General features: G+C 38.6%; 1 protein-coding gene across 4 annotated transcripts in view; it reads left to right on the top strand.

The window, feature by feature from the left end:
• Nucleotides 1-21,090, top strand: part of COLGALT2 (collagen beta(1-O)galactosyltransferase 2) — a 108,000-nt gene that overhangs the window by 56,627 nt on the left and 30,283 nt on the right. For 3 of the 4 annotated variants that reach the window (XM_004028039.5, XM_019027822.4, XM_019027831.4), the window contains exons 2-6: nt 2,682-2,792; nt 5,998-6,115; nt 7,461-7,595; nt 11,777-11,981; nt 17,255-17,374. In XM_004028039.5, coding sequence (XP_004028088.1) covers nt 2,682-2,792; nt 5,998-6,115; nt 7,461-7,595; nt 11,777-11,981; nt 17,255-17,374 — 689 coding nt within the window. The remainder of the gene's footprint in view (nt 1-2,681; nt 2,793-5,997; nt 6,116-7,460; nt 7,596-11,776; nt 11,982-17,254; nt 17,375-21,090) is intronic. The other variant, XM_055367360.2, reaches the window with a different exon arrangement.

Genomic DNA, 21,090 nt, shown 5'->3' on the forward strand with positions numbered 1-21,090 from the left:
TACAGGGAGTATATGTGCAGGTTTGTTCCATGGGAATATTACGATACTCTTATCATATACTAAATTTCTGTACTTTCTGTTCTGTGCCACTGGGCTCCCTAGTCATTTATCCCTGTGTCATTACCACACAGTTTTAATTGTAGTGGCTTATTTTTTTAGTATCTGCTTGAATTGTATTCTGTGTGATTATTAAAAACCAGGATTAGGTGTGGAATTTTGTTAAAGACCTTTTACACATTTACAGAGATAATCATGATTTTTCTTCAGGTCCATAAACATAGTGAATTATGTTAGTGAAATTCCTTCATACTGAACATTCTTAGACCATGCTATATTTTCTTAATAAGATGTTGGACTCTGTTTGTTAATACTTTATTTAAGATTTTTGCAGCATGTGCATTAAAGGATATTGGTCTGTAGTTGTGTGTGCGTGTGTGTGTGTATGTGTGTGTGTATAAATCTTCATAAGGTTTAGACATCAATATTATACTTGCAACATTAGAAGAACTTAGAATTTTCATTTTTTTCCTACACTCTGGATAACAAGCTGTATAGCATTGGAAGTATCTATTGTCAGATTTGGTAGAATTCCCTTGTAAAAATGCATGAACCTAGTTGGGGTTTTTTTCCTCTTTACTGTCTTCATGGAAATTATTCATTTAAGCTTTATATTGCTTCAGGAGTTAATTTTGCTAACATGCATTTTTCTAGAAAATCTTCTATTATATTTAGTTTTCAGATTTATCATCGAGTTGTACAAAGTAGTTGCTTACATGTTTTTAAAATTTTTCTTTCAAATCAATTATCTTGTTTCCCATCCTTACCATTTCTTATTGTTTTATATTTGTTTGTCTTAGGTAGGTTAACTAGGGCTTGACTTTTATTGATCTTTCTCAAAGAAGCAGCATTTTAGTTTGTTTCTACTCTTTTTCTGTTTTATATCTCACAACTTTCTACCCTTATGTTTATTAATTTCTTTATATATGTTTGCTTTGTTGCTTTTTTCCTAGCTTTTTGAGTAGAAATTTAACTCATTTATTTTTATTTATTTAAGCATATAAAACTGAATTTTTCTCTAATCACTGCTTTAATTGTATCCCAAAATTCTGATATGTAGTATTTTCATTATTAATTTTTGGAAGTTCTGAAATTGGCTTGTATTTATTTTTCTACTAGTAATTGTTATTTTTAAAAAAACAACTTTATAAGAGAGTTTTTAGTGGATTTGGGGGATTTTATTTTATTATCAACTTCTACGTATATGTCATTTAGATCAGAGAATGTTGTTTATATAATTTCAATTTTATGGAGGCTTTCTTTGGGATGTAATTGTTGGTCAGTGCTAGCAGATGTTCCATGTGCACTTGAGAAGTCTCTATTAATATGTTGTACAGATCCTATATATACTTACTTGTTTCCCCATTTGTACCATCTTTAACTGAAAGTGGTATGTTAATATCTCTTATTATTGTTATTTCTGTTTTTCTTTACAGTTTCTATACTTTCTACTATATTAGGGGTCAGCAAATTATAGCCTACAGACTGCCTGTTTTTGTAAATAAAGTTTTGTTGGAACACAGCAATGCTCATTCATTTACATATTGTTTATGGCTGATTTATCACTACCATGGCAGAGTTAAGTAGTAGCTGCAGATAGTATATGGCCTGTAAACCTAAAATGTTTACTATCTATCGCTTGAAAGAAAGTTTGCCAACCCCTGTAATATATGAAAATGTATAGATATTCATACTTTGTATATTTTGTTGTGAATGGCCTCCTTTAGTATTATAAAGTCTCCTTCTTTGTCATCTTAATACTCTGTGGCCTGAATTCTACCTTGTTTGTTGTCAGGATTACAACTCCTGCTTTCTTCTCTTTTTCTGTTTTTCATTTCATTATCTCTTCATTTATAGGTGTTCTGAATAACTGTTTTACATGTGTTGGGTTTTGCTTTGTGATACAATTTGAAAATACTTTTTAAATAAATGAGTTAGGCCCCTTTACAAGTGGATCCATTTGTTAAACTTTCAAGGTAGAACAGGCACAAGTTTTGTGTACATTATTTAAAGGTTTTGGAAAATACTCTATTTTGTAAACGTGATGGTAAAGTTAATCCAAAATAGATAATTGAACATACCTTAAATTTTGAGTTTTATATTGAGAATTATTATTGTAGCTTCACAATGATTAAAGCAGCACTCACTAGATATTTTGCTGCGGTCAGAAAATTGACTTGAAATGAAGATGAAGCAGAATTGTTGCTCAAATTGAGGGTCATTGTTAATGAAGTTAAAAGGTGGAGTTTACATCGTGGGTAACTGAAAGTTAAAACATATTGAAAAATTTCCAAGAAGATTCATTAATTGACTCTCAGTTAATTCATTTTTTTGCTTACACTCTCTTGGTGTTTTCATGTGTTTATTTATTAATGCAACCATTTACACGTTCTCCAATTGGCTGAGCCCTGTTTAAGGATCTAATGACACAAAGATGATTTTAAGCAGTGTCTCTCACTTTAGAAATTTATTGTCTAGTTTGGACTATGAGGGAATTATTTTCATATATACAATTTTTTTTCCAGGAGTAGCCATTCTTCTTTCAGTTAGTCAGGGGTCTTTTGGATTTCCCTCTCTTTCATTGGATGACATAGTTAAACTAAATTGTGCTTTCTCTCATGCAGGGCAGCCACTGATCACAATGTGGATAATACAACAGAAATATTCAGGGAGTGGTTGAAAAATGTACAGAGACTCTATCACTATGTGGAGTGGAGGCCTATGGATGAACCAGAGTGAGTAGCAAGTGCGAAATTTGTAAACTCATTATTTACCCTTCCTCTTTAACTAGCTCTTTAGGGCTTCCAGGTTTGGAGGTACATGTGACTTTTCATTGTCTTTCATTTCTGTAGCTATATGAGTTCTGAATATCTGCCATTTCTCCCTTTTAGAGATCTTCACAGTACTCTCTTGCTGTTTACTCCCACAGCTGCCAGCCAAGTTCAGATTTTCATTACTTCATAAATTGCCATGACAGTTTATATTTTTAAATATTGATATTATTTATTCATATTTTAAACATAAACTTTTATATTTGGAGGATCATAGTGAAAATGTGTATACTTTCTACATACAGCTTGCTTTTTTCAACTTATATCTTGATAATCATTCTATAGCAATAGTTAAGGAGCTAATTTTCATTTTTTTTACTGCATAATCACTGTTGTATGTGCATTTACCATAATTATTTAATTGATCCCCTACTGATGCTCATTTAGGTAATTTCCTATCTTAACCATAGAAATTCCTTCTTTCTTTCTTTTCCTTCTTTTCTTTCTTTTCTTTTCTTTGCTTCTCTTCTCTTCTTTCTCTCTCTCTCTCTTTCTCTCTTTCCTTCTTTCTTTCAAGACAGGGTCTCACCCTGTCACCCCAGCTGGAGTACAGTGGCATGACCATAGCTCCACTGTAACCTCGTACTCCTGGGTTCAGGCAATACTCCTCACTCAACCTCCTGAGTAGCTAACTAAGACCACAGCCATGCACCACTATGCCTGGCTAATTTTATTTTTATTTTTTGTAGAGACATGATCTCACCATGTTGTCCAGGCTGGTCTTGAACTCCTGGCCTCAAGCGATCCTCCCACCTTGGCCTTCCAAAGTGCTGGGATTACAGGTGTGAGCCTTTGTGCCTGGTTACCATAACAATTTCTTTTTTCTTTTTTTTTTTTTTTAATTTTTTGAGACAGATTCTTGCTCTGTCACCCAGGCTGGAGTGCAGTGGTGCAATCTTGGCTCACTGCAACCTCCGCCTCCTGGGTTCAAGCAATTCTCCTGCCTCAGCCTCCCCAGTAGCTGGGACTACAGGTGTGTGCCACCACACCCAGCTATTTTTTTGTATTTTGAGTAGAGAGGGGATTTCACTATGTTAGCCAGGATGGTCTCGATCTCCTGACCCTGTGATCTGCCTGCCTTGACCTCCCAAAGTGCTGAGATTACAGGTGTGAGCCACCGTGCCCGGCCACCATAGCAATTTATTAATTGCTTCTATCTCCAAATCATCCTACATACCATACAGTCAAATCAATCTACCTCAAATACAAATGAAATGGTTTCATTTCTTTATTAAAAATACTTCACTTACTCTTTAGGACCTGAACAAAGTTCAAACACCTAAGACTTATATTTTTAAAATTCCATGAATTTAGCACCAAAAGAAAATGTGCTTTATCCAGAACGTTTCTTTTATTTCCAAACCCCACACTGTTGCTTGTGCAGGTCCTGAAAGACCCTTTCCTTCTTTACAACTAACTCTTATGCTAAATCATGCCTACTATAGAAACCTATTCTTAATCACTCAGTTATAAATATCTACCTTTGTCTCAACAATTATATTGCTTATATTCTATGTCATCCTTTTTGGCACAATGATATACGCAACCAACATTTTCCCCCTATGCAATTAATGTATTTTTTTTCTAAATAAATTGTAAGTTCTTTGGCAGGGGCTAGAATATATAAACACTTTATATTCCCCCTCTCCCCTCAGAGCCATGTTCTTGGCAGGCACTAAATTAATACTGGTTGGATGAACAAATAAGAACAAGAATAAATGCATTTAAAACTTACTATTATAAATGTTCCCAAAGCTACTACAATTTTACTTTAAGGAACTGTAGAAATAGAATGAAGGAGTTGCCTGAATTTCTTCCCCAGAGAAGTCATTTATTGAAAGCCAAATTTGTATTATAGTAATAATAAATGCCATTCCAGAACAAGTTTCTGTTCTTCTAGTCTTTCTATATGTAAGAATTATTATAAATATTTATATTATAAAGAAATATATATAAATATGATATATTATAATATATACATATGTATTTCTCAAATCCAAGCCCATGGACCGTATATCAAGCAAAATTTAACAGTGAAGTCTGAACACCGTAAAAGATTGTAAACACTCCTTTAGAGTGCCTTATAATGGAGTTTGGCCTAATAAAAATGGCACAGAAATACTTTGTGTCCCTTCTTTGCACCTTGGTAATGTTCTCTGCAGCCAGGTTTTGACTAAATATATTATATGCCAAGGTCAGTGTGAAAAAATATTAGAGCAGGCATTTTTGGGGGGAATATATTTAGAAAAATGAGAATTCCACTGATTTTCATTGAAACAATAACTGGGGAAGATATTCCAGAGAATTCCTGTGCTGTACATAGTTTTATTAACCTTATTTGTTTAGTTACAGTCTCATTGTTTTTGCAGTTTTTCACTCACTAAAACAAATGTACTGCCAGTGCAGCTATGAGATCTTGAAGTGGTGGCCAGTTTTGGGTTACTGCAACGGTATCAATGTCCGTGCCAGCTGGGTGCCTTCAGAAGGGTTTTGGAGTGTGCTCCAACCCACTTGCCTATGTGGCCATGGAGGAGTCTTGACCTGGCTGTTTTGTGAATCTTGATAGAGATCCCATGACTTCACTTTACCTAAGATAGATCAATGTGTTAGACTGTGTGGAATCATTTGTGGAGACTCCAACAAGTAGATTAAACCTTTGTTTTTCCTGGGAAACTCATGTTTTACACTGCATACTCTCCAAATCTATTCGATGTCGGGATGTATAAAAATTTTCTAGGAACATGAGCTTTTTGCTTGGATTCAAATCTTGATTGTGCCCCATTGTGTAACACTGGACGAATGACTTAACTGCTCTACCCTGATATCCTCACCTGTGAAATGCAGAGAATAGTAGTACTCACCTCAAAGGGCTCTCATGAGAACCCACTGAAATATTTCATGTAAATGTTCTTGTATATAGTGAGCAGTGAGTTACTTGACTTCTCATTGCTCCAGTTTCCTCATCTGTAATATGGGGATGATGATAATGATAATAATAGTATCTACTTCCTGGGACTGATAGAAGATTAAATGAATACATATAAACATTTAGGACAGAGCCTGGTACGTGTAGGCACTCAATAATGATGAGCTATTATTATTATTTTAGGTCTTACCCTGATGAAATTGGACCAAAGCACTGGCCAACCTCCCGGTTTGCCCATGTGATGAAACTACGACAGGCAGCCCTTCGAACTGCGAGGGAAAAATGGTCAGACTACATTCTGGTAAAAACAGATGTTTGATTTCTTGACAGCTGTCATCTCAGGTGTATCCAAATCAGTCGTCCAAAAACTAGAACCATGGAAGCAATCAAAACAATCTTTTTGATTAGGCAGTGCCTCCCCCACTTTTTAAGAAAGGCACAAGGAAATTTTTGGTAGTTTAAGATTGGGTACCTGGACTTCATCTTCAGGCCCACATGCATTTTCAGTGGGTAAGTGAAGAAGTGCCTGAATTATTTGGTCTCTGCCATGCAACAGGCATAAGAACTCTGCATATTTTTAGCTCACAGGAAAGGCTGTAGGTAAAGCAATGTAAGTTGTTCTTACAACTTTTTGGAAGAATTTGGGGGATATGAAAAAGTAATTATCTAAAAAAGCGATTCAGCTGAACAGCTCTGAAATGGTTCCCTTTTGCTCCTGAATGATCTGGGGAGTAGCATCTGTTGCTTGGCACAGTGATGCTTTCTTTGGAGAATTTATGTCCATCCCCAGCCCCTCAACCACAGTGAAAATCTGCCCAAAAATGTTTCACGCACACTTGTGACACAAATCCTTTCATAGAAGTTTTCAAATTGTACTGACAATATTTAACATTGTGTAGCTGTTTAAATGCCATTGAAGTGTACAAATGTTAAATCACAAAATTTGGGGTAAACAGATGGACTATCATAAAAATGAAGACTTCTGAATTTTTTATTGTGATAAAACCTACAAAAGGTAAAATCTGTCAGTTTATCCCTTTTTCAGTGTACAGTTCAGTATGATTATTTCTTTTATAAATTAGAATCTGTTGTTATACTATCTCTAAATAAATCACTGTTAACATGGACTTCTAAGAATAGGAAATAGCTTCACTGGTTAGCATGGGTTGATATAATGTACTTAAACAAAAATTCTACTTGTCACATTAAAATTCATTGATAGATCTGTTTTGAGCTACTCTGGCATTACTATAGAAAAGCTAAGTAGGCATGCCCATCTGTACCTAGACTGGGCAGTCAATAAGTGTTTTTGAATGAACCTTTAATGGCTTGGGAGCCATTAATATCTTGTGCCTAAAACACTAGCCAAAGTGTAGGTTGGTTCCTGGTTGAGGCTATGCCCAGTATGGCAGCACCAATTTACTGCTTAGTGCCTTATGCAGAGCCCAACATACGAAAGTTAGACTAAATATATTTTGACTGAATGAAAGCCACCTAGCTGCAATGGGTTTCAATAAGGAGGACATAGATAGCTGGTTCCATATGTCATGAGCAAGTTTCTGGGATCCTTCAGAAGGGCTGGGTTATTCTCAAACTCATTACTGAAAAGTACCTTTTCACCTAACATTATCCTTTTCTTTTCCTAGTTCATAGATGTTGACAATTTCCTGACTAATCCACAGACCCTCAATCTACTGATTGCAGAAAACAAAACTATTGCGGCCCCCATGCTGGAGTCTCGGGGCCTGTATTCTAATTTCTGGTGCGGAATCACCCCTAAGGCAAGTCTTTTGCTTAAATGAATTAAGGCTACTAGTTTTAACAAGGCAACACCTGGTCAACAGTAGTCCCATTCACCTTTCTCTTGTTTACTCCCTTGAAACATGCATGTCATTGTGTTCCCAGAGCAAGCATTTTTTAGGAAGGGCAGTAAATCTAGGTCCAATGCTACACCCAGCTGGGCTCTTCTGTGTTAATTTATTATGAAAAAAATAGTCTAAAGAGCTTAGCCTTAGAAACGTCAAATTAGCCAATAAAGCATGCTGGAATTTGTACTTTCCCCCACCTGATTCAGGAATTACTATTTTTAATTAATTCTTTTTGTCCTTACAAAACTAACATAAGAACACTATAGAAAAACTTAGAAATTAAAAGAAGTTTAAAAGAAAACCAACAAGACAGATGTTAAATCCCCATCACCGTAACAACATCATAGATAGAAACTTGCATGTTTTTAGTAACTGTGTTATCATCAAGTGGCTATATTCCAATTTACTTAACCTTTATCTTGGTTTGAAAAACATTTAAATTATTCACAACTTTTTAACTATCGTGACCGTCATGATTAATATAATGTTTCAGCATTTAAGATTATATCCTTAGGATAGCTTTTTAGAAGTGGAATTACTGAGTCAAAGAGTACAAATATGCCAGGCGTGGTGGCTCACACCTGTGATCCCAGCACTTTGGGAGGCCGAGGCGGGAGGATTACAAGGTCAGGAGATTGAGACCATCCTGGCTGACACGGTGAAACCCCATCTCTACTAAAAATATAAAAAATTAGCCAGGCGTGGTGTTGGGCGCCTGTAGTCCCAGCTACTCAGGAGGCTGAGGCAGGAGAATGGCGTGAACTTGGGAGGCGGAGCTTGCAGTGAGCCGAGGTCGCACCACTGCGCTCCAGCCTGGGTGACAGAGCGAGACTCCCTCTCAAAAAAGAAAAAAAAAAAAAAAAAAAAAAGAGTACAAATATTTCGATGACCTTCGATGTATGTTGCCAAATTTATTTCCAAAGAGTTCTAATAATGAAAACTACCATGGTAGGTTATTTTTATACAATTCAAGTTAAAAAAGGTTTGATTTTTTATTATTTCTTTTTTCATGGTAAAATCTTCAAAGTAGCGGTCTGTTTTAGTGAATGCTCATGGCTGGTTATATTTTTTATTCTTTAATTAAGGAATTAGATAAATTCAACTGATTAATGTTAATATGTATCAATGTAGGATAAAAATGTGCTAAGCAAAATAAGATATGTTGGCCAGGAGCAGTGTCTCACGCCTTTAATCTCAACACTTTGGGAAGCTGAGGTGGGACAATTACTTGAACCCAGGAGTTCGAGACCAACATGAGCAACATGGCGAAACCACATCTCTACAACAAATCAAAAAATTAACCAGTTGTGGTGTCGTGCACACCTATAGTTCCATCTATTCAGGAGGCTGAGCAGGGAGTATTGCTTGAGCCCAAGAAGTTGAGGCTGCAGTGAGCTATGATCACACCACTGCACTGCAGCCTAAGCAACTGAGACCCTGTCTCAAAAAAAGGGGGAGTATGTTCAATGTATTCTTATGGCCAAAGGGCTAAAGTTTGAGTCTCCCCTTTATATTTGGTTTTGTTTTGGATGAGAAATAAGGTCAGTAGTGTGCTGGTAAATGTTAAATAACTGGCTCTTTGTGGGAAAAACCCTAGTTGGTAGCATTGCCAATTTTTACGGTTTAAATACTCCCACCATGCAAACAACTTAAATGTTGTTAAGCTAAGGGAAAGGTTAAGTAAACTGCAGTATAGCCACTTGATGATACAGCTATTAAAAATATGTAAAACTGCCCCCTGAGGTGTCATTAGAGTGGTGGGGATTAACGTGAGTTTTGTTTTTATGGATTCCAAGCTGTCAACATGTCAACTGGTTTGCAAAATTTCTGAAAATTTAACAATGTGTGGTCCGGTACACCACTGGATGAAGCTTTCCTCTTTTGTTGTAATTATTTCTTCTAGCTGTAAGAGATTTTGAATGCGTGCTATTTTCTGTGTCTCTTTTGGGAAGGTAATATGTTCATATTTCTAACAGCCATTCACTTCCTTGGGAGAAAACATATTGGTTTAAATTCATACATTTTCAGTGTTTCACATGGCAGAATCACTTGAGGGTTGTTTTTAATGAGCTGTGCTTTGACATCAGCAACAAGGGTGGGTTATCCTAGTGGCCGCAGCCTACAAATTTGTATTATCTCCTTATTTACTTTCAGGCTTAAAAGCAATAGGAGAAGTGTGCTCACTTGTTTTGTACAGTAAAACTAAATTCTGAGCAACTTAGGGACAAGTATTATTTTCCTCCATTTATTTTTGGCTTTCTACCATCCCAGTTAGTCTCTACTAGAGCAGGAATAGAAAGGGCCAGTGACTTCATAAGTTCAAAGCAGGACCTGGTTCCCAGAGCCTTTAAACTCATTCAAAACAAAATGTCCTTGATGTTGTCTGGCCAATGAACAGGAATTATTACCAACAAGATTCAATTTGTGTGGAAAAAGAAACACATTCATCATCTCTGCCTCTTTGCAGGAGGCGCATTTATTCTCCCTCACTCTCTCTGCTTCCTTCCTTCTCACCCCCACCCCAAGGATATTCAATGATTCATCATCATCATGGATTTTCCAAGCTAATCATTCTGGGAATATTGTTCCTAAGTAATCTAGAACTTTATATTAGACACAAGTACTTAGGCAGCCCTTTAAAAAACCCGAGTCCCCTTTATGTCTTGGAAGACTGCTCATAAGCTGAAGTATTAGGAAAACCATAGAGAATGTTAAATGATCCTTAAGTTAAAGGCTATTAAAAACATTATAGTAATGATAATACTTCATATAATGAATTGCAGTTCCCAAAATAGGTTCATAGACCTTATCACATGTGATTCATTCTGCAGCTCTATGAGATTGACAGAGCAGCTGTTATCCCATTTTTCAGGAGAAAAAACTCAGGCTCAAAGAGGGTAGGCATGGACTAAGATCAAATGGCTAGAAGGTGATTAAGATGACTCTGAGACCCACATCTTCTGAGTCCTCATTTGTGATCCTCCTCCCTTATCATGGGGTCGGCATTAGGGTCAGCTCAGCTAGGACACTCTTCTAGAACCTGAAGGGAATGTCAGAGAAGTAGATGAGGCTGTAGCACGTTATGTGTGGATGCTGAATTACAACAGGAAATGTAACCATGAAGTGATGCAACTGATTAATGAACACATAAGAACTTCCAGAGTATGGTGCCCTTCGGAATGCTGGCTTTGCAAAACTTAACACTCATTCCAGTGAGCTTGCCATCACCTAGAACATTTTCCAAAATGCCTGGCAAAGCTTCCACAAGTATGTTTCGTAAGCATGTTTTGTTGAGATATATCTTCATCTTTTCTGGAAATGATTCAAGCTTTGGAATAAGGAAATTGGTTGTCCTGTGTGCTTGTGCAGAAGGACGTTTCAGAAGCTGAATCCCCAAAAACTGTGGAGCAGCTGCAGCTTCACCAGAATATTGACTAAGTAACTGCATTGAAAGAAGACCCTCATTTGTATATCTAAGTAATGCATGTTTAATTACAAATATTAGCCACAGTGTAATGTCATTTTAATAGGAGCCGGTATTTGCTGATACATTCTTGGTGCTGGGCAGTAGTCTCAACACTATTCAGGTTCTACCTTACTTAAATTTTACAGCTAACCCCATGGAGTAGATAGTGCCGTCATCCCTGTTTTAGAGATGAGGAAATAAGCGCAGCAAGGTTGAGTCACTTGACCCATACCTACAGATAGTAAGTAGCTGAGGTGGGATTTGAACTCAGGGAGTCTGACACTGGAACCTGTGCCCTTAACTGCTCTGCCACTTCTTAATACTCATGCTTCATATTTAATCATAAGTCAACGTAAAATACACTTTTATGAAATTATTAAATCAAGAGATATGCTGAAATCAAAGTTACTTCTTATATCAAGACCCTTTTAGTATTATTTTATATGTAGACAGCATTTCTTGTGCTCACTTGGAAATTCATAGGCCGTGATAAGAGGAGTGAAGGTGGCTTTGTTTGGGAGCTTGTATATAGCTGGTGATGACTTGAAAGGAATCAGTCTAGCAAGTGACTGAGAAGGATGAAGATTTCAAATCAGAAAACACAACCCACCTATTTGCTCTTTTACAGGGCTTCTATAAGAGGACCCCAGACTATGTTCAGATTCGAGAATGGAAGAGGACAGGCTGCTTCCCCGTCCCCATGGTCCACTCCACCTTCCTAATTGACCTCAGGAAGGAGGCCTCGGACAAGCTGACTTTCTACCCCCCACACCAGGACTACACCTGGACCTTTGATGACATCATTGTCTTTGCCTTCTCCAGCAGGCAAGCAGGTACTGTTTGTCTTTGGTTGTAGTGCCACAATGGAGACATAGCAAAATGACCAGCTCCTTTGTTTTGTGCATTTTATTAAAAAAAAGAAAATACCCTCATATTTCTGGTAGTGAGAGGCAGTAAATTGTCTGCAATAACCATACCAGCACCCTCTATGTTGCTGTCCCTGGGAGCACAAATGACCAAGAGCCAGGGCTGGCCTGTACCCAGGAACCCACTCTATTTTGAGTTGGAGGGACTGGTGGTGATATTGGGAATTATGGGAAGGTGATTGGTTCTCTGTGGTGCTACTGCATTGCAATTGTTTATTATAGAAGTTCATTTATTAATTAGGAAACTGTCACAGAGGCCTAAAACAACACTGGCAAAGACCCCAGACTTTAAAAATGGAAGTTTACTTCTTCTTGAAAAAGTCTGAGCTGCTGTAGTGGCTTTGTTCCACAAAGTGTTCAGAGTCCCAGGCTTCTTGTGTATTGCTTCTCACGCTCCACGAGGTACTGCCCTTAATTATGGAGTCCCAGGTGTCTCACCACCACGGATGCGTTCCAGCCAGCAAGGCAGAAACAACAGAGAGAACTCTCCCTGTCCCTTGAAGGGTGCAATCCAGAAGTTGAATGCAGTACTTCCATGCAAATCCTGTTAGCTAGAGCTTAGTCACAGGACAATACCTCACTGTAAGGGAGGCTCAGAATGTCGTCTTTATTCTCTGCATGCATGCACTGCAATTTTCACACTCTAGAAGAAGGAAAGAACAGATAAAGAGGCACCGAACAGTCTCAGCCTCAGTCCCTGTGGAAGGAGAGGCAAAGTGAGACTGAAGTCTTTTATGAACCACTGGGAAAGCATTTCTAGTGGGGCCTGTAGATTTTTGAGAAAGACAAGTCAACAGGAAGGAAAGTTATTTCTCTCATTTCACCCTACACTTGCTTCAGGAGGACACAATTCACAAGAGCAGTTCAACAGCAAGACACATGGCATCTAACAGAGCAAAGCTTTGTTAGGATAATTCAGACTTTCCTGACAGAAGTCGGGTCCCATTATTAATGTGCCAGAAATGTGTCACTTAATCACTAGCAAAAATAGGTTCATAAACCAAGAAGATGGTGAATAAACTCACTGTGGCCATATAACTGAGGGTGGAAAAGATGGTGCAAAGATCCTCCGGCAGCTGAGGAAGTGGCTGGCAGATGAGAATGTTAATACAAATTCAAGCTACAATTCACACATCAGACTCTCCTTAAAGCCATAGGTGTCCCACTCATCAGTTGTAGATTTGCTGAGAATAAGAATGTTTGGTAGAAATGGGTCAGGCTGATTTCCCCCTTGGCTGCTGGAGCAATTTAGACCCTTTGGCCAGGTGTAGGCATTTTGTAGCCCTTGTGTCTAGGCAAAAGCAATCCTCATATGATTGGAAGTTTTTTGCAAAGATTCCTATGTCAGTGTTAATGGAAACTCCTTCTTTCAGTTGGTCTGTGATTTGCTCTGACTTCCCCAGGATGGGAAGCAAAGTCAGGGCTTTTTGAGTCCTTTGAGTGCCAATCCCTTTCCTTCAGAGGTTGAAGTTAGGATGTTCCAAGAAAGTGAGATATTAACAATTACACGAATAGCACTGCCTAACAGAGTCCTCCTTTATAGTCACTGCACAAAGCATTATTATGACCCAATGCACTAAATTATTATGATACATTGTATGAAACCAATACCTGGATATTGGTATGGGAAAAATGATTCAGGTTAAGCAGGAATTTTTCAGCTCTGCCCTGTGCTTGGCCTGTTCACCAGGATTTTGTGTGTTATTGGTCAGACTTTGCAAAGGCTTTTTTAGAACATTGAAAGCAGGTAGACACCCAAAGTTGTTTGGTGACTCATTTGGGAAGAGGAGATAGAAAAGGAAAGAGAGAGGATGAACTCCCAAGTGTTTCCTTCTGTTCCTGGCACGGTGTTAGTTGGGAGTTAAGATTTTTACATGTGAAAACACAACTAATAGTCATGAAGCAGTGAAAGCTAAGACTGGCGGTGCAGACCATGAACAGGGCAGGAGTCAAGGCAGGAAAGATTCACTGTCATTTTGGGGAAATGAAAGGTCTTTCTTGACAACTGTGGATTTTAAGGTAATATTGTACTTATCTCTAAGTATTTTCGAGAGAAACATGAATGAGCCTGGGAGTCATGTGCAGCCCAGGGCATGTCTCCAGGCTCTTCCTTCCTTAGTTTCAAAGCAAAGCACTTTCCTCTTTCTTCATGAAATATGATTGGTATTCTTTTGTTCTCACTCTTCTGAAGCTCCCTAGCTGTGTATCATCTATGTCCCAGGCAGGACCATCCAACCACAAACCTTGGTCCTAAATCTTTCACCCCAGACTCTAGCCATTGCCCCATGTGGGTGATGAGTGAGGAGCAATCCAAGTGTGCTGGTGAGCGGGGCTTGGCCACCCTTCTAGCCCAAGAAGAGAGCACATATGGTCATAGGCACGTCTCTGTGGCTGTAATGAGTCCAGGGTCAAGAGTTCACCTCCCACTGTGGCCAGTGATCTGGGTTCTGTATCACGGCCACAGGAATCATCCCAGCGCCAGCCAGTCGTCTTCCAAATGTCTGATGTGAGCCAAAAGAGGCGAGTGATATGGGCAATGGGCAGACAGATCCTGAACACCACTGGTAGTGATCAAATTTGTCCACTTGTGGAGGGATGGCAAACCCCTAGTGACTAATGGTCTTGGAACTGAGCTTCCAATTACTGAGTGGGTAGAAAGCACTTGGCATTGGCTCTTTAGGGACAAAGATTTGGCACTAATGACTTACTATGTGACCTTGGACAAGTGACAGCCTGAATCTGATTTTTCATCACCAAAGATAGGGATAATTATATCAATCTGCAATGTTAAGGTACTATATGAGTACAAGAAAATATTTAATATGTTTAAAAGAAAAACAAAGTCCTTCAAAATGTAGCATAATTCACTTTTCTTTTTCAAAAGAAAAATTGTCTTCCCCAGAAGCAGCATTCACTGGGAGTGCAGGCTGTTTCATAGACTTTATCTAATTATTAACACATTTTCTTTTAAATTTTCTGTTATCAAACTGCCCATGCACATGGTTGAAAGTATTCATATAGTTCCCCATGGTTTATTAAGAAATGAACAGTCCCCTGCACATCACCCTGCATCACTTCTGTCCTCCTGAAGGCAACCACTTTTATCTCTTTTAAGTGATCATTTTAGTATAATATTTACTTCCATGTTAAATAATATGCATGCATTGCTACTTCTTGATTTTCTGGCTTCACCGTGGGCATTATTTGTTGACTCTCCGCTATAGACTGTGAGGAGTTAGCTCTTTTTCTTCCTTTTTGCCCTCTGCATGCAAACACATTCTTCTCATTACCCTGTTCTCCCGTTGTAATTTCAAACAGACTGATGGTCAGTGTTCTTGTTGTAATCATGCAAGCCTAACTCCAAGCTTGGTCATTCATAGGCTATGATTAGTTTTCCTTTGCCATTAATTTTCTTTGGAGGCAATTCCTTTAATAATTGCCTTTTTTGCTTAGTTTTATTATTACTAGTATGATCCAAAACTAATCACTAATTACCTCAAACTCCTCTCAGAATGTCCAGATTTGTCAGATGTCCTTTTTTGCATATTTGTAAAGATGTCTGTTCTGGAACTTTCTAATATATTCTAATCCAAGTGGTGCTGAAGCTATCAACCTAAGACTTATTTCTCGTCTCTTATACACTGACTCTCCTGTTCGTGTTGTTTATAATCTTTCTTGCTGGTTATAATCTTCCTCCTCTTCTTCCTCCTCCTCCTCTTCCTTCCTTTCCTCCTCGTCCTTCTCTCACATCATCCAGCAGCTTTCTGAGAAAGTATGATGGCAAGTAAATATATTATGGTCTTGCATGTCTAAAAATGCCTTCCTTGTACCCTCACACTTGATGGATAGTTTGGATGGGTATCATATCATTTTTTATGGAAGCCTCAGAAAGTTAAATGGTAAAATGGTTTGCCTAATTAGGGTAGAGATGCAACTTTAATATATTTTTCCTTCCACTTCCTGAATTCATCATGACTTTACAAGAAGGTGCACTTTGAAGCTCCCCAGACGCATTCATGTGGGCAAACAGCAGAGCTAATGAGTTTGCTCGGTGAAGGCAAGAGAAGGGACAGTGCTTGGTAGACCAGCCTTGATTCAAGCCAGATTCAGTAAAAGCAGGGAATAAAGGTTATTTTCTTTTCTCCTTCCTCTCTGTTAATGCCATGAGACAGCTTCACCTGATTTGACAGATGATGTAGCTGACTGGAGGAAATTTCATCTGCACAAAATAGAGGAGTCCCTGTGCAGATAATTATCTCTCCGGAAAACACTGACGATTATCGCAATTAACAAATCAGAGGCTTGGATACATGGACCAGAGGCTTGGATACACGGCGGACTCATCCTTTTCACTAAGCAGTCTTTTCATTGATCAGGAGAGTCAATTGCTGACCAATGATGTGTATGAGACCATCCTGATTCCTATATTTCTAGCTGTCTGGTTAAACACAGATGCCTTATAACTCTGCAGGTTATCAGGTGGGGCTATGAAGAACAATTTGAATATGAGAAGGGTATTGCATACTTCTGGTATTGTCACACTACAGGTTCTTAACAGGACATTCTGAAATGCAGACTCTTTTGTCTCTATATGAACTGATTTTGGAAGTTTCGTGTCTGTTGGTTGGCTCCAAATCCATGCCTGCTAAGGGAAGCAATAAAACCAGGGAGAATCTTGGAGAATTTTAAATTTCCTTTGTTTTTTCGTTTTTTGTTCTATGTATGCCTAGATTTAGCTTTAATAATCTGTCAGCGTTACAGAATTTTCCTGTTTGCTTTCATATCAAATGTGGATTTCATTCCTCATTTTCTTGTTATTTCCTGTAGGTGGATTACAGTGTTCCATTCTGCTCTCCGGAATGGGAATTCCTTGCCTCCCTTTTGATCCTTTCATGCCTTTTTTGTTCATTCCAGGCCATGAGTTTGCTTTTTCTTCAGAGGGAAAAAATCAATTTCCTCTGGGCTGAAGAATAGCCTAGTGTTTTTATTAGTCCCCAATGCTGTGTTTTACTTTTTTAATAAAGGAGCATTTTTTAGGTCTATAGACATACCTGAAACAACCACTTATTTAATTGCAGTGTCAAACTCAGCATCAGACACAGTTCAGGTTCCTTCTCCTCACTTGTCACTCAGCAGTATGTTTTCTGATTGTTGGCTTCGTCCCTCTCTTGGATCCTCAGGCATCCAGATGTACCTCTGCAACAGAGAGCACTATGGCTACCTGCCCATCCCCCTGAAGCCCCATCAGACACTGCAGGAAGACATCGAGAACCTCATCCATGTGCAGATTGAAGCAATGAGTGAGTGACCCAGGAGCGGAGGGGATGGCTCTTGTTCCATTGCCACAGTGACCATACCAGCCACTTCCCTCCTCTTCCAGGATTGGAATCTCACAGCCATCAGTCTCCCCTGGCTGAATACATAGCTATTTATTTGTTCATTCTTTCCTAAATTTTTCCTATGGGAAATATGAATATGACAAGGTCTTTGCCATCTGGGAGCTTCCCATGCTGGAAGAGCACTGGGTATACAAGTAAATACTTTCCAAAAGATCTGATAAGTGCTATAATAGTGTTTTGTGGTGTGGACTTAAACCCTAACTTGGCTGCTTTCTAATTATATGACTTTGAGCAAGTAATATCCTTAGTTGTAAAATGGAAATAATGAAAACTTCCAGGATTTTTGGGCAGATTCATTATGGTATATGTAAAAAGGCTAATACAGCCACAGTAGTTATGACTTTAACTTAATAATAGCTCATGATGTAACAGATATCACTGTTACATCGTAAAATGCTAAGCACTTTTTGTACATTGTTTCATTAATCCTTGCAACAACTCAATGAAGGGGTTTTATTATGCCCATATTAAAGATGAAAAACAATGAGATGTTACCTTAAGTAACTTGCCCTAGATCATTCTGCTAAACAAATGACAGATTGGGATTTGAACCCATCTTGCTATCTCCAAAGTTCATGTCCTTAAGCACTATTGTTATTCCCTCTGGGTCTGGCATGATGCATGAATTGCTGTGCTCAGTCATCAGTAGCTATGCTTTTTATTATGTGTGATGTACAATGGTGGCTAAAAGAGAAAGTAACCAATTCACCTAACCTAGGGGAAGATGTTGAAATGGCTTCCCAAAGCAGGGACTATTTTCTATTATTCATCAGTAGAGCACGGGGGTGTGTATGTGGGCAGTGGAGGTGGTTACGGAGGAACAGCAGAAACTGAGGCTAGAAAGTGGGCAGGAGCCCCGCCAAGAGGCTCTGATGTATAAGAAGGCATTTGGGCTTTAGCTGAAAGGACAGGCATGCTCAAAAAGATTTTAGCACAGAAATGTCAGGTTGAATTTGGATTTAGAAAGGTCACTCTAGAGGTAAGAGAAGTGTAGGTGGAGCATGCATGGGATGCATGGGCAGTGGCTGCTGGTCTCAGGCCAGGGGTGAAGAGACCACTTTGGACATTTCACGGCTACTGGGCAAAAGGTGGTGAGGACCTGAGCTAGAGCAGTAACAGTGGGAATGGAGAGGAAGGAACAGAAGCTTAGGACATAAGCTTGAAAGGACATAGCCAAGAGTTAATTGTAGGTGGATGAGCAAAAGGGAGGCATAGAGAAAACTCCCAAGTTCTGTCTTGAGTGTCTGGGGGTAATTTTAGGAACTTTAAATGGAATAGGGCATGTAGAATAAAGGAGAGGTTTGAAAAGAGAGACCATGGCTGACATGGTGGCTCATGGCTGTAATCCCAGCACTTTAGGAGGCTGAGGCAGGTGGATCGGCTGAGGCAGGTGGATCACCTGAGGTCAGGAGTTTGAGATCAGCCTGGCCAACATGGTGAAACCTGTCTCTACTAAAAATACAAAAATAAGCTGGGCATGGTGGTGCACATCTGTAGTCCCAGTTACTCGGAAAGCTGAGGCAGGAGAATTGCTTGAACCCAGGAGGCAGAGGTTGCAGTGAGCCAAGATCGCGCCATTGCACTCCAGCCTGAGTGACAGAGTGAGACTCCATCTCAAAAAAAAAAAAAAGAAAAGAAAAGAAAAGAAAACAGAGACCATGAGTTTATTTTTAGATCCATTGAGTTGTCTATGAGGATCTGCTTCCCACTCCCTTGCTCCTACACTATAAATTCCTTTTTCATCATATTAGTCTCAGGACCTAGCACATTGTCTGTCACGTGGTAGATGCCCAGCAAATATTTGTTAAATGACTGAATGAATGATGATGAAATGATGAAATAAGGAGCTGGTTCACTGTGACAGTATTTCTTGAACCAGCCCTCAGGAATCTCCTTTGCGAATTTCTTTAATACATACTTTTTCTGCCGCTTTCCCAATGTTCTAGGCCCTAAAGGATATGGGTGGCATCTTATTGCTTTGTATCCCAAGCACCTAGCACAGTGCATGGCATGTAGTTGTTACCAAAAAAATCTTCTAAATGCATGAACAAATGAGCAAATGAATGAATGAAAACTGTATTGACAAGGGCACTGAACCCAAAGCCAGAATAATGGGCTTGAACTTAGACACTGTCGCTTTTGAAGGGAGAATCAGATTTCAGGACTTTAGTTTCTTCATCTATAGAGTGATTTTGCAATGTTGAGAAGAGCAAATAAAAGACTATATCAACTCCATAAAATAATGAGGTGTTGCTATTATTATGACTCCATTTACCTCTCGATAAAGTGCTGTCCCTTATTATCCCTGTTTCATGGCTCTCGGTCTCGACTCCCAAGTAGGGAGAGTCTCTCTGGCCTCAGAGAGAGGCCAGCCAGACCTTATGTTCTCTTGTTTTCTCCCACAGGGCTGAGAGTATAAGTTCTCAGTACACAGAAATGCACATATCATCAATAAAGATTTTAATGATTGTAAATTACAAATATGCACACTACCATGCTAGCCAGGTAGAGTTCATTTGAGAAGAACCTGTAAATTATAGCTTTCATCATTGATCTCCCAACACATGCCACCTCTAGTGCTAAGCACTTTACATATCGCATTTTATTTCATTCTTATACTTACCTTCTGTCCTGAATTTTAAAAATATAGAACACAATAGGAGTAAGAAAATGTTGGAAAAATAAAATTTTGAGGTGTATAATGAAGAAATATGGTCTAGAAGTCCATGTAAGATTGATAAAAAGTTGATAATGACAAAATCCTATCAGTCAAGTATCCTTCTCTAATAAAAGATTAACTAGGTGTTAAAAACACTTTACATAGTGCCTGGAACCCAATGAGCAGTAAATAAATGGCTGCTAATAGTGTTGTTAGACTATACTGATTGAAGAATAAGAACGGGGTGTCCAATATTTTGACTTCCCTGGGCCACACTGGAAGAAGAAAGATTGTCTTGGGCCACACATAAAATATACTAACACAACAATAGCTGATGAGCTAAAAAAAAAAAAAAATCACAAAAAGAATCACATAGTGTTTTAAGAAAGTTTACAAATTTGTATTGGGTCACATTCAGAGCAGTCCTGGGCCACGTGTGGCCTGCGGGCCATGGTTGAACAAGCTTGCATTAGTACATGCATTTTCTTCGTGAGCAAACAGAATGCCTGTAATGTACGCGTCTTCTCTGAAGGTACTAGGGATTCAAAACATTTTATGATAAATTCTCTGTTTTCAGGTATGTATGATTTAATAGGAGAAACAGACAGATGTTAAAAAAAACACTAACAACACAGTATAGCATTTTGAGAAAGGAGAAAATATCAAAGAAATAGGAATTTGGGATAGAGAGAGATTGCTATGGCCTGTGTGATCCAGGAGAGCCTCAAGTCCTAATGGTTCTTAGGCTAAGCTTGGGTACAAGTGTAAAATTTAAACAAGAAGAGTGGTATGGTGAGGACACTACAGGCAGAGGAAACAGACCAAGAAAAGACAAAGTATTCTCATGCTGAAGGAGAGCTGACTTAAAACAGTAGGCAGAAATAAAGTTCGATAGGGTGGAGTGGCTTCATTGTTGTAGTCCTTGAATTCTTCTTCAGCTAAAGAAGAATTCCTATCT

The sequence above is a fragment of the Gorilla gorilla genome, chromosome 1 (assembly GCF_029281585.2).
Source record: "Gorilla gorilla gorilla isolate KB3781 chromosome 1, NHGRI_mGorGor1-v2.1_pri, whole genome shotgun sequence".
Classification (NCBI taxonomy): domain Eukaryota; kingdom Metazoa; phylum Chordata; class Mammalia; order Primates; family Hominidae; genus Gorilla; species Gorilla gorilla.